Source organism: Triturus cristatus, chromosome 1_2, assembly GCF_964204655.1.
Source record: "Triturus cristatus chromosome 1_2, aTriCri1.1, whole genome shotgun sequence".
NCBI lineage: Eukaryota > Metazoa > Chordata > Amphibia > Caudata > Salamandridae > Triturus > Triturus cristatus.
The window spans coordinates 1,168,850,928-1,168,863,532 of NC_140580.1; the positions used below are offsets into that span (position 1 = coordinate 1,168,850,928).

The 12,605-nt window shown below is 52.9% G+C and overlaps 1 protein-coding gene across 3 annotated transcripts in view; it reads left to right on the forward strand.

Moving 5' to 3' along the window:
• LOC146868938 (uncharacterized) overlaps positions 1-12,605 on the forward strand; it is a 161,223-nt gene that overhangs the window by 73,594 nt on the left and 75,024 nt on the right. For all 3 annotated transcript variants that reach the window (XM_085614006.1, XM_085614005.1, XM_085614007.1), the window contains exons 5-6: positions 4,251-4,846; positions 5,692-5,908. In XM_085614006.1, the coding sequence (XP_085470132.1) occupies positions 4,251-4,846; positions 5,692-5,908 (813 nt within the window). The remainder of the gene's footprint in view (positions 1-4,250; positions 4,847-5,691; positions 5,909-12,605) is intronic.

Below are 12,605 nucleotides of genomic sequence, written 5' to 3' on the forward strand. Positions count from 1 at the left end.
GTAGAAGAGTAGGATCTGCTTCACATGGGTACCCCCACTTTTTGCTGGTGTTTCACTGTCTGGCTGTGGCCCTGCTAATCAGGATAACAGCATAGCTGCTTTCTCTCTAAAATGGTTTCCTTGTACATTCGGTACATATTTAATTGGATTTTGGAGTGCCTTATAAGTTCCTAGTATATGGTATACTATGTACCTAGGGCATAGGTACCTCAGAAGCCTACCAGGGGCTGGAGAATATATTATGCCACCCCTGGGAAGCACTCCAAAATGGCACCACAGGTCTGCTACTGCAGCCTGGGTAAGGGTGTGCTTGCATCTCTTATAGTGGTATAGGCTACCTTTATCCACACATATATACAGACACATATAAAACTATAAGCCACTCCTGTGGCAGGCCTTGACAATCCTGAAGGCAGAGTGCTTGGTTTTATGTGAGAGGGTGCCCAAGCCTGAGCTGAGCCCCTCTGCAGCTATCGGAAATACTTCCTTATGGCTGTTCTGTGACCATACCATATACTCTTAAGTGCATTATAACCTCGCGGTGAATGCTAACTTTGGAATGGCTGCATCCAAACATGTCGTGTTTGGTGTCAAATGCTTTAGAATACTACCCCCCTCCACCAATTCTGGCAGTGAGGGTATCATTCCACACTTCTAGAGGGAGAGACATGTTCACACTGGCTAAACCTGGTAGGACTTTCCTGAGACCTGGCATCACAAAATGGATGCCCCTGCCAAAGACACGGGTCTGGTCTCCTGCTGCTGACTGAAACTCCGGCCTTGGAGGCCTGGACAATCGGTTTCCTGTCGAAGGGAGGTATGACCACCTCCCCAGACAGGCAGATGTGTATTGGGGCTGGGCGGGAGCACTCTCTGGTGCTTTGAAGTCCTGCACTGGGGGCACGTTTGCTGTCCCTGTGCATAGCCCAGTACAAACCGGTTGCAGGGGCTACCTGCCCCTGCTCTGGCGCAAAACTGGACAAAGGAAATGGGTGCAACCACCCCTCTTTCCAGACCCACCCATAGGTGGGGCCTTAGAGTTAGTCCATCCCCTAAACTTACTATAAGTATAGGAATCCAGTCCCTAGGACTTTAGATTACCCTGGACGAAACTCTGCAACATATATCCTGGACCTTCAACGTTCTATCCTGACTAGAAGACTGAAGAAATCTCCCTTGGGGTCAAGCAGTGACTCCCCTGCTTGGCAGGCACCAAAGAAGCAACTGACCGGTCTGCATCGCTGAAGCTCCCGCTGGACGCCGAAGTCTTTGCATCACCAGAGGTGGATTTCCAGACTTCCCCGAGGCTACCCTGAGTCCACAGCAAAGCTGAGGCCCGTGGCTATCGTGGGTGATGTGGAACCGTGACCCCTGGACACCGTGAACTTTTGCAGCAACACTATCTTCCTGGTCCTCCTCGAAGTTGTGCTTTGGGCTCCGAGTAGCCCCAGCCTTGAGCACCTCCTGCACCGAAGATTGTTGGCCTCCACTTCACAAGTGACCCGTGGGCCAGCTTCAAGTGCGAATGCTCGAGGCTCCTTCGTGATCACTAGCCCGTTGGCTAGCAGGTCCCCACAAAGGTAACTCCTTTTCTGATTGGGCTTTCCTGGTTGCTCCAGATGTGCCTCGCTGGGTGAGTCCCTCAGACCTTGCTGGTCTGCACCGCAGACCTTTCTCTGAATTCCAGTGACTTGCCGTTGCCAAGGCCTGTTGGGTCCATTCTGGTCGCCGACACCGCAGCACTCGACAGACTTCGTGGGACAGCTCAAATCTGGCTCGATGACTTCGTCGACACCTCCTGGACCTCGCGGCTGAAGAGTCAAGACACCCATCAACTCACCTGAAGCACCCGACATCTGTGGGCATTGATCCATCTTGCCCTTGGTCACTGGCTAGTGTCCCAGACTCTGTCCCCTCTGCTTTCAGGTTCCTTCCATCCTAGATCCAAGCTTGGATCTCTTCGGACACTTCTCTTCACGGCAGCAGCAGTTCTTTGCAGGCTTCCATTGAAATCGACGACGCGACCCGACAACAAAAGACACCTATGCACCCGGCTTCCCGGGGTGAGGTAACTCGAGTACTCCGGTACTACCGTGGGTGCTAGCCCTAGAACTTCTTAAGTCCAAAAGGGTTTGGTCCTGACTCGATTCTAAGTGTCCCTAATCTTTAAATTAAAACAAGCTGCTCTACATTCCTTCAAGACTTAGCCTGAAGGTTGCTCTCCATAGCTCACCCGTGCTCACTACGTCACTGGAGTCACTGGAGTCAAGCTATCCTGACTGAAGAGGGGTGAAACCCCGAAACCGGTCCTAGATGCTTGATTCTGGTCCAGGGAAGACATGGCCTGGCAGTTCGGGCTGGACTGTTCCCATGAGGCACAGGGTCAAGACTGATTTGCATATGGCCATGTCTGAACTGGGGTGGCGTGGTGAGCAAAATAACGATGGATTAAATCCAGATCTGTGACTGGGGGTGAATGTTTTGCCAATGTGCAACATTCCGTCCATCATCTTATTTGTTTTGCTGTTCGCCCTGTGTGGGAAGGGTGCCCAGACGTGGGTCCCGTGCTCACTACATCACTGGAGTCAAGCTATCCTGGCTGAAGAGGGGTGAAACCCCGAAACTGGTCCTAGGATGCTTGATTCTGGTCCATGGAAGACATGGCTTGGCAGTTCGGGCTGGACTGTTCCCATGAGGCACAGGGTCAAGACTGATTTGCATATGGCCATGTCTGAACTGGGGTGGCGTGGTGAGAAAAATAACGATGTTTTAAACCCAGATCTGTGACTGGGGGTGAATGTTTTGCCAATGTGCAACATTCCGTCCATCATCTTGTGTGTTTTGCTGTTCGCCCGATGTGGGAAGGGTATGCCCAGATGTGAGTCCCGTGCTCACTACGTCACTGGAGTCAAGCTATCCTGGCTGAAGAGGGGTGAAACCCCGAAACCGGTCCTAGGATGCTTGATTCCGGTCCAGGGTAGACATGGCTTGGCAGTTCGGGCTGGACTGTTCCCATGAGGCACAGGGTCAAGACTGATTTGCATATGGCCATGTCTGAACTGGGCAAAAGAACTATGGATTTAACCCAGATCTCTTGACTGGGGGAGAATGTCTGCATTGTCAGCATTCCGTCCACCATTTGTTTGTTGTAACGCTTTTCGCCCTAAGTGGGATGGGTATGCCCAGACGTGGGTCCCGTGCTCACTACGCCACTGGAGTCAAGCTATCCAGGCTGATGACGGCTGATAGCCAGAAACCGGTCCTAGGATGCTTGATTCTGGTCCAGGGAAGACATGGCTTGGCAGTTCGGGCTGGACTGTTCCCATGAGGCACAGGGTCAAGACTGATTTGCATATGGCCATGTCTGAACTGGGGTGGCGTGGTGAACAAAATAAGGATGGATTGACTGGGGGTGAATGTTTTGCCAATGTGCAACAATCCGTCCATCATCTTGTGTGTTTTGCTGCTCTCCATAGCTACCACTAGGATAGCTTTCAATAAAGGTTGTCTTTAACCATTCACCATAAGGGGTTGTTTGGACTGATACAAGGTGCCCACTAGAACTAGGGGACAGCATATATCAGGCCACCTTCTCACACTTATCTTGTGTGTTTATTTATTGATGTGCATGCTCTGTTCTTCATGTTGGGTGAGTTGCCTATATTGGCACTATGCTCCCGGTATGACTGGGTTCGCATGTTAGTCCCCATTCCACAGGAAATACCTTGGGATCACAGGGGGATAGCGCCGGTATGGTTAAATCCAGGCGCTATCTACCCGCGGTGATAACGGGGAACTCGCAGTGGGTCCTTACAACACAGTCGTAGCTTGAGAGTGGGGGGTCCTGGGGTTGGGTGAATGAACTGCACAGAGTGGGGGCTGATGTCCTCACAGCCTTGAGGGAGGTGGGAATGGTACCCTTGTGGCTGCTCTGCTGGTCTCTTGCACGTGCCAGGCTGTGTTTAGAGACTGAGACACAGGGAAGGGGAGAGTCGGCTTATTGGTTCTGAGAGAGTGGCAGAATTATCAATGCACATCAAGTTCACTCCTGGAGTGCACTGTCTCACTCCCTCTTGGAGTGAGTCTTTCTCAGCCCTGCCTTCCGTTTCTCACTCCAGGAGTGTGCTGTCTCACTCCTGGAGTGTACTGTCTCACTCACTCCTTGAGTTAGTCTTCCTCAGCCCTGCCTTTTGTCTCTCATTCCTGCCTCTCTGCTCTCCTCTCACTGAAGTCTTTCCTGTCGCCCACAGGATGCAGGTCCTGGAATCAGTGGAAAGAGTGACTGTTTATTCTGAATCCACAGTCACCACAACCAGGGGCAAGGAGGAAGGGAGGGGTGCACGCCGGAGCCCCCCACCCAGAGTGCGCTTCACAGATGAGTCCTTCCGGGCAGCAGAGAGTAGATATCGAGAACGGACTCTGCTGGGCAAGAGGGATGGAGAGAACACAAGCCCCAGGACACTTGTCTCTGACAGCCTATCAAGTCTACAGGCCAGAACCACTGAAGAAACCACCACTCAAAGACCTCCATCCCCACCAGCCTGGAGAAGGACTCAGCAGCCTGGACAGCTCACGTGTCCAGAGCCACCAAAACCCGCAGCCTTTTGTCCCACTGTGGCCAGGAGGGCCATGAACACCCCTCCAAGCCACCATCCCATCAGGTCAGTCGCTGCCCAAGAAGACCTGCGTGGGATCAGCATGGGAGGTCGACACTTGAGCCCACGCCATGGAGGAGATGCAACCTCTCTAGACAGCATCAGCATGAACTTCTCCATGAAGTCCTGGGACAATGGCGGCGAATTGGTCTCCAAGGGAGTGAGTGGTCTGGGAGATCACGTGAGGACCGGTGAGTGTGGGAGATCACGTGAGGACCAGTGTGGCTGGGAGACCATGTGAGGAGAGTGTGCGAGATCACGTAAGGACCGGTGAGTGTGGGAGATCACGCGAGGACCGGTGAGTATGGGAGATCACGTGAGGACCGCTGAGTGTGGGAGATCATGTGAGGACCACTGAGTGTGGGAGATCATGTTGGTGAGTGTGGGAGATCATGTGAGTTCCGGTGAGTGTAGGATGGTGAGTGTAGGAGACCACATGAGGAGAGTGTGGGAGATCACGTGAGGACCGGTGAGTGTGGAAGATCACGTGAGGACCGGTGAGTTCGGTAGATCACGCCGGTGAGTGTGGGAGATCACGTGAGGACCAGTGTGTGTGGGAGAACACGTGAGGAGAGTGTGGGAGATCACGTAAGGAGTTCTGCAGAGTAGAACTCCACAAACTCCACCCAGGCCTAGTTAAGATAACATTATAGATAGGTGAAAATCTGAGTGACAATAAAAAACAAAAAAAACCATTAAAATTCACCGGTTATATTGATCGCTAGTAACTATAATTCATGTCCTAATGTAATTATAACTCACGCCCTCGTCATGCGCAGCTAATTACCCCACATATTACATTACTCATGATGTATTCTATGACATTATTGATAACATGACTGCAACATTTGAAATGGCATCATTGTTGAAAAGACTGTGCATTGCAGGGGGGCGAAGGCAGTATTTTTGTAAACAATATTTAGGACATAATATCCTTGTCTGGCAATATTGTGGTACTATCCCTTTCTGATGGATTAGATAGACTGCATGTGCACTCATTGTGCCAGGCTGATGTCTCCACATTTGTTCTTTGCAGTGAAGGAAGTGTCTGAGCTCTCTTACCTCTACAGTAAGGTGAAGAAGACAATTCACACTCAGATACAGAGGTTCCCAGCCCCGGGCACAGTGGGATTCTCAAAGGGCCCTGAGGACATGGGTAGGTCTACCACCCACCGCCAACGCCTCTATGAATGGAAGCCAGACAGCACAGCTGAGAAGCACACCCAAGAAGGAGGTCCAGATGCTCCTGTCAGGTGAGGACCATCTACTTCATGAGTTTGTTGAGTCATGTTGTACAATAACACAATGCAAGTGCATTGTACATGGTGAACCACCCATGGACTACCCAGAGACCACCCATTCTTCACCAAGGGACTATAAATCGTTTATCCAGAAATATTTTTTTCTTAATGAGGGCCAATACCTGCATCCTTCTTCCCTCTGATTCACTTTCATGTGATGTCAATATAGGTGAACTGAATCCAGCAGTTACTGCAAATGTATCTTTTGGGAGTGCCCCCTGAGACCATATCTCTTAAAAGCACCGACTGTCACTTTATCACCTGGGAGAGCCTACTGTCACCTTTTTGCTTGTGAGCACCCACTGTCACCTTATTGAGATAAGGTGCACCTCCCTTACCCTTACCTCTTGGGAGAGACCGCAGGTCATCTTACCTCTTGGGAGAGCCGCTGTCACCTTAACATTTGGGAAAGCCCTCTGTCACTTTACCTTTTGGGAGAGTCCGCTGTCACCTTACATCTTGGGAGAGCCACTGTCACCTTACCTCTTGGGAGAGCTCACTGTCACCTTACTTCTTGGGGGAGCCCGCTATCACCTTACCTCTTGGGAGAGGCCACTGTTGCCCTACCTCTTGAGAAAGGCCACTGTCCCCTAACTTCTTGGGAGAGCCGCTGTCACCTTACCTCGTGGGAGAGCGGCTGTCACCTTACCTCTTTGGAGAGCCTGCTGTCGCCTTACCTCTTGGGAGGGCTGTTGTCATCTTACAACTTGGGAGAGCCTGCTGTTGCCTTACCTCTTGGGTGAGCCTGCTGTCATCTTACCTTATGGGAGAGGCCACTGTCACCTTACCTCTTGGGAGAGCGGCTGTCACCTTACCTTTTGGGAGAGCCTGCTTTTGCCTTACCTCTTGGGAGAGCCACTGTCACCTTACCTCTTGGAAGAGCCTGCTCTTACCTCTTGAGAGAGCAGCTGCCATCTTACCTCTTGGGAGAGCCTGCCGTTGCCTTACCTCTTGGGAGAGCCTGCTGTCATTTTACCTCATGGGAGAGGCTGCTCTTGCCTTATCTCTTGGGAGAGCCTGCTGTCATCTTACTTCTTGGGAGAGCGCGTTGCCACCTCACCTCTTCGGTGAGTCCACTGTCACCTTACCTATTGGGAGAGCTCTCTATCACCTAACCTCTTGGTAGAGGCCGCTGTCATCTTACCTCTTGGGAGAGCCGCTGTCACCTTATTTCTTGGTAGAGCTGCTGTCACCTTACTTCTTGGTAGAGCCGCTGTCACCTTCCCTCTTGGGAGAGGCCGCTGCCAACTTCCCACTTGTGAGAGCACAGCGGTCACCTTACTTCTTGGGAGAGCCGCTGTCACCTTACCTCTTGGGAGAGCCACTGTCACCTTACCTCTTGGGAGAGCCGCTGTCACCTTACCTCGTGGGAGATCCGCTGTCACCTTACCTCTTGGGAGAGCCTGCTGTTGCCTTACCTCTTGGGTGAGCCTGCTGTCATCTTACCTTATGGGAGAGGCCACTGTCACCTTACCTCTTGGGAGAGCGGCTGTCACCTTACCTTTTGGGAGAGCCTGCTTTTGCCTTACCTCTTGGGAGAGCCACTGTCACCTTACCTCTTGGAAGAGCCTGCTCTTACCTCTTGAGAGAGCAGCTGCCAACTTCCCACTTGTGAGAGCACAGCGGTCACCTTACTTCTTGGGAGAGCCGCTGTCACCTTACCTCTTGGGAGAGCCACTGTCATCTTACCTCTTGAAAGAGTCTACTGTCACCTTACCTCTTGGGAGAGCCTGCTGCCATCTTACCTCAAAGGTGAGGCCGCTGTCAACTTACCTCTTGGGAGAGACCGCTGTCACCTCATCTCTTGGGAGAGCCCACTGTCACCCTACTTCTTGGGAGAGCCGCTGTCACCTTACCTCTTTGGAGAGTTGCTGTCATCTTACTCCTTGCGAGAGCCTGCTGTCTCCTTACCTCTTGGAAGAGCTACTGTCACCTTACCTCTTGGCAGAACCTGCTCTTACCTCTTGGGAGAGCAGCTGTAATCTTACCTTTTGAGAGATCCTGCTGTTGCCTTACCTCTTGAAAGAGACCGCTGTCATCTTACCTCTTGGGAGAGACCGCTGTTGCCTTACCTCTTGGGAGAGCCTGCTGGTGACTTACCTCTTGGAAGAGCCCGCTGTCACCTTACCACTTGGGAGAGTCTGCTATCACCTTACTTCTTTGGAGACCACGCTGCCACCTCACCTCTTGGGAGAGTCCACTTTCGCCTTACCTCTTGTGAGAGCTCGCTATCACCTTACCTCTTGGTAGAGCCCGCTGTCATATTACCTCCTGGGAGAGCCGCTATCACCTTACTTCTTGGAAGAGTCGCTGTCACCTTACTTCTTGGTAGAGCCACTGGCACCTTACCTCTTGGGAGAGTCTGCTGTCACCTTCCCTCTTGGGAGAGCCCGCTGTCATCTCACCTCTTGGGAGAGGCCGTTGTCAACTTTCCTCTTGGGAGAGCCTGCTGTCATCTTACCTCTTGGGAGAGCCCATTGTCACCTTACGTCTTGGGAGAGCCCGTTGTCACCTAACCTCTTGGAAGAGCTGCTGTCACTTTACCTCTTAGAAGAGCCCGCTATCACCTTACCTCTTGGGAGAGCCGCTGTCACCTTACTTCTTGGTAGAGCGACCTGCTGCCACCTTACCTCTTGGGAGAGGCTGCAGTCACCTTCCCTCTTGGAGATCCCACTGCAATCTTACCTCTTGGGTGAGCCCGCTGCCACCTTACCTCTTGGGAGAGCCTGCTGTTGCCTTACTGCTTAGGAGAGCCCGCTGTCATTACCTCTTGGGAGAGCCCACTGTCACCTTACCTCTTGGGAGAGTCCGCTGCCACCTTAACTCTTGGGAGAGCCTACTATCAGCTTACCTCTTGGGAGAGCCCCGCTTTTACCTTACCTCTTGGGAGAGCCCACTGTCACCTTACCTCTTGGGAGAGCTCGCTGTCATCTTACCTCTTAGGAGAGCCAGCTGTCACCTTACCTCTTGGGAGAGCCTGCTGTAGCCTTTTCTCCTGGGAGAGCTCGCTGTCATTACCTCTTGGGAGAGCCTGCTGTCATCTTACATTTTAGCAGAGCCCGATGTCGGCTTAGCTCTTTGGAGAGCCAGCTGTCACCTTACCTCTTGGGAGAGCCCATTGTCATCTTGCCTCTTGGGAGAGCCCACTGTCATCTCAGCTCTTGGGAGAGCCTCGCTTTAACCTTACCTCTTGGGAGAGCCCACTGTCACCTTAACTCTTGGCCTGCTGTCACCTTACATTTTGGGAGCGTCCGCTGTCACCTTACCTCTTGGGAGAGCCGTTGTCACCTTACTTCTTGGCAGAGCCACTGTCACTTTACTTCTTGGTAGAGCCACTGGCACCTTACCTCTTGGGAGAGGCTGCTGTCACCTTCCCTCTTGGGAGAGCCCGCTGTCATCTCACCTCTTGGGAGAGGCCGTTGTCACCTTTCCTCTTGGGAGAGCCTGTTTTCATCTTACCTCTTAGGAGAGCCCGTTCTCACCTGACCTCTTGGGAGAGCCCGTTGTTGCCTTACCTCTTGGGAGAGCTGCTGTCCCTTTACCTCTTAGAAGAGCCCGCTATCACCTTACCTCTTGGGAGGGCCGCTGTCACCTTGCTCCTTGGTAGAGCCGCTGCCACCTTATCTCTTGGGAGAGGCTGCTGTCACCTTCCCTCTTGGAGAGCCTGCTGTCATCTTACCCCTTGGGTGAGCTCGCTGCCAACTTACCTCTTCAGAGAGCCTGCTGTTGCCTTACCTCTTAGGAGAGCCCGCTGTCACCTTACCTTTTCGGAGAGCCCATTGTCATCTTGCCTCTTGGGAGAGCCCACTGTCGTCTTAGCTCTTGGGAGAGCCTCGCTTTAACCTTACCTCTTGGGAGAGCCCACTGTCACCTTAAATCTTGGGATAGCCTGCTGTCACCTTACCTCTTGGAAGAGCCGCTGTCACCTTACTTCTTGGAATAGAGCCACTGTCACCTTACTTCTTGGTAGAGCCACTGGCACCTTATCTCTTCGGAGAGTCTGCTGTCACCTTCCCTCTTGGGAGAGCCCGCTGTCATCTCACCTCTTGGGAGAGGCCGTTGTCAACTTTCCTCTTGGGAGAGCCTGCTGTCATCTTATCTCTTGGGAGAGCCCATTGTCACCTTACCTCTTGGGAGAGCCCATTGTCACCTAACCTCTTGGAAGAGCTGCTGTCACTTTACCTCTTAGAAGAGCCCGCTATCACCTTACCTCTTGGGAGAGCCGCTGTCACCTTACTTCTTGGTAGAGCGACCTGCTGCCACCTTACCTCTTGGGAGAGGCTGCTGTCACCTTCCCTCTTGGAGATCCCGCTGTAATCTTACCTCTTGGGTGAGCCCGCTGCCACCTTACCTCTTGGGAGAGCCTGCTGTTGCCTTACCGCTTAGGAGAGCCCGCTGTCATTACCTCTTGGGAGAGCCCGCTGTCACCTTACCTCTTGGGAGAGTCCGCTGTCACCTTAACTCTTGGGAGAGCCTACTATCAGCTTACCTCTTGGGAGAGCCCCGCTTTTACCTTACCTATTGGGTAAGCCCACTGTCACCTTACCTTTTGGGAGAGCTCACTGTCATCTTACCTCTTAGGAGAGCCAGCTGTCACCTTACCTCTTGGGAGAGCCTGCTGTAGCCTTTCCTCTTGGGAGAGCTCGCTGTCATTACCTCTTGGGAGAGCCTGCTGTCATCTTACATTTTAGCAGAGCCTGATGTCGCCTTACCTCTTTGGAGAGCCAGCTGTCACCTTACCTCTTGGGAGAGCCCATTGTCATCTTGCCTCTTGGGAGAGCCCACTGTCGTCTCAGCTCTTGGGAGAGCCTCGCTTTAACCTTACCTCTTGGGAGAGCCCACTGTCACCTTAACTCTTGGGATAGCCTGCTGTCACCTTACATTTTGGGAGCGCCCGCTGTCACCTTACCTCTTGGGAGAGCCGCTGTCACCTTACTTCTTGGTAGAGCCACTGTCACCTTACTTCTTGGTAGAGCCACTGGCACCTTTCCTCTTGGGAGAGGCTGCTGTCACCTTCCCTCTTGGGAGAGCCCGCTGTCATCTCACCTCTTGGGAGAGGCCGTTGTCAACTTTCCTCTTGGGAGAGCCTGCTGTCATCTTACCTCTTGGGAGAGCCCATTGTCACCTTACGTCTTGGGAGAGCCCGTTGTCACCTAACCTCTTGGAAGAGCTGCTGTCACTTTACCTCTTAGAAGAGCCCGCTATCACCTTACCTCTTGGGAGAGCCGCTGTCACCTTACTTCTTGGTAGAGCGACCTGCTGCCACCTTACCTCTTGGGAGAGGCTGCAGTCACCTTCCCTCTTGGAGATACCACTGCAATCTTACCTCTTGGGTGAGCCCGCTGCCACCTTACCTCTTGGGAGAGCCTGCTGTTGCCTTACTGCTTAGGAGAGCCCGCTGTCATTACCTCTTGGGAGAGCCCGCTGTCACCTTACCTCTTAGGAGAGTCCGCTGTCACCTTAACTCTTGGGAGAGCCTACTATCAGCTTACCTCTTGGGAGAGCCCCGCTTTTACCTTACCTCTTGGGAGAGCCCACTGTCACCTTACCTCTTGGGAGAGCTCGCTGTCATCTTACCTCTTAGGAGAGCCAGCTGTCACCTTACCTCTTGGGAGAGCCTGCTGTAGCCTTTTCTCTTGGGAGAGCTCGCTGTCATTACCTCTTGGGAGACCCTGCTGTCATCTTACATTTTAGCAGAGCCCGATGTCGGCTTAGCTCTTTGGAGAGCCAGCTGTCACCTTACCTCTTGGGAGAGCCCATTGTCATCTTGCCTCTTGGGAGAGCCCACTGTCATCTCAGCTCTTGGGAGAGCCTCGCTTTAACCTTACCTCTTGGGAGAGCCCACTGTCACCTTAACTCTTGGCCTGCTGTCACCTTACATTTTGGGAGCGCCCGCTGTCACCTTACCTCTTGGGAGAGCCGTTGTCACCTTACTTCTTGGCAGAGCCACTGTCACCTTACTTCTTGGTAGAGCCACTGGCACCTTACCTCTTGGGAGAGGCTGCTGTCACCTTCCCTCTTGGGAGAGCCCGCTGTCATCTCACCTCTTGGGAGAGGCCGTTGTCACCTTTCCTCTTGTGAGAGCCCGTTGTCATCTTACCTCTTGGGAGAGCCCGTTCTCACCTGACCTCTTGGGAGAGCCCGTTGTTGCCTTACCTCTTGGGAGAGCTGCTGCCCCTTTACCTCTTAAAAGAGCCCGCTATCACCTTACCTCTTGGGTGGGCCGCTGTCACCTTGCTCCTTTGTAGAGCCGCTGCCACCGTATCTCTTGGGAGAGGCTGCTGTCACCTTCCCTCTTGGAGAGCCTGCTGTCATCTTACCTCTTCGGAGAGCCTGCTGTTGCCTTACCTCTTAGGAGAGCCCGCTGTCACCTTACCTTTTGGGAGAGCCCATTGTCATCTTGCCTCTTGGGAGAGCCCACTGTCGTCTTAGCTCTTGGGAGAGCCTCGCTTTAACCTTACCTCTTGGGAGAGCCCACTGTCACCTTAACTCTTGGGAGGCCTGCTGTCACCTTACTTCTTGGAATAGAGCCACTGTCACCTTACTTCTTGGTAGAGCCACTGGCACCTTACCTCTTGGGAGAGTCTGCTGTCACCTTCCCTCTTGGGAGAGCCCGCTGTCATCTCACCTCTTGGGAGAACACGTTGTC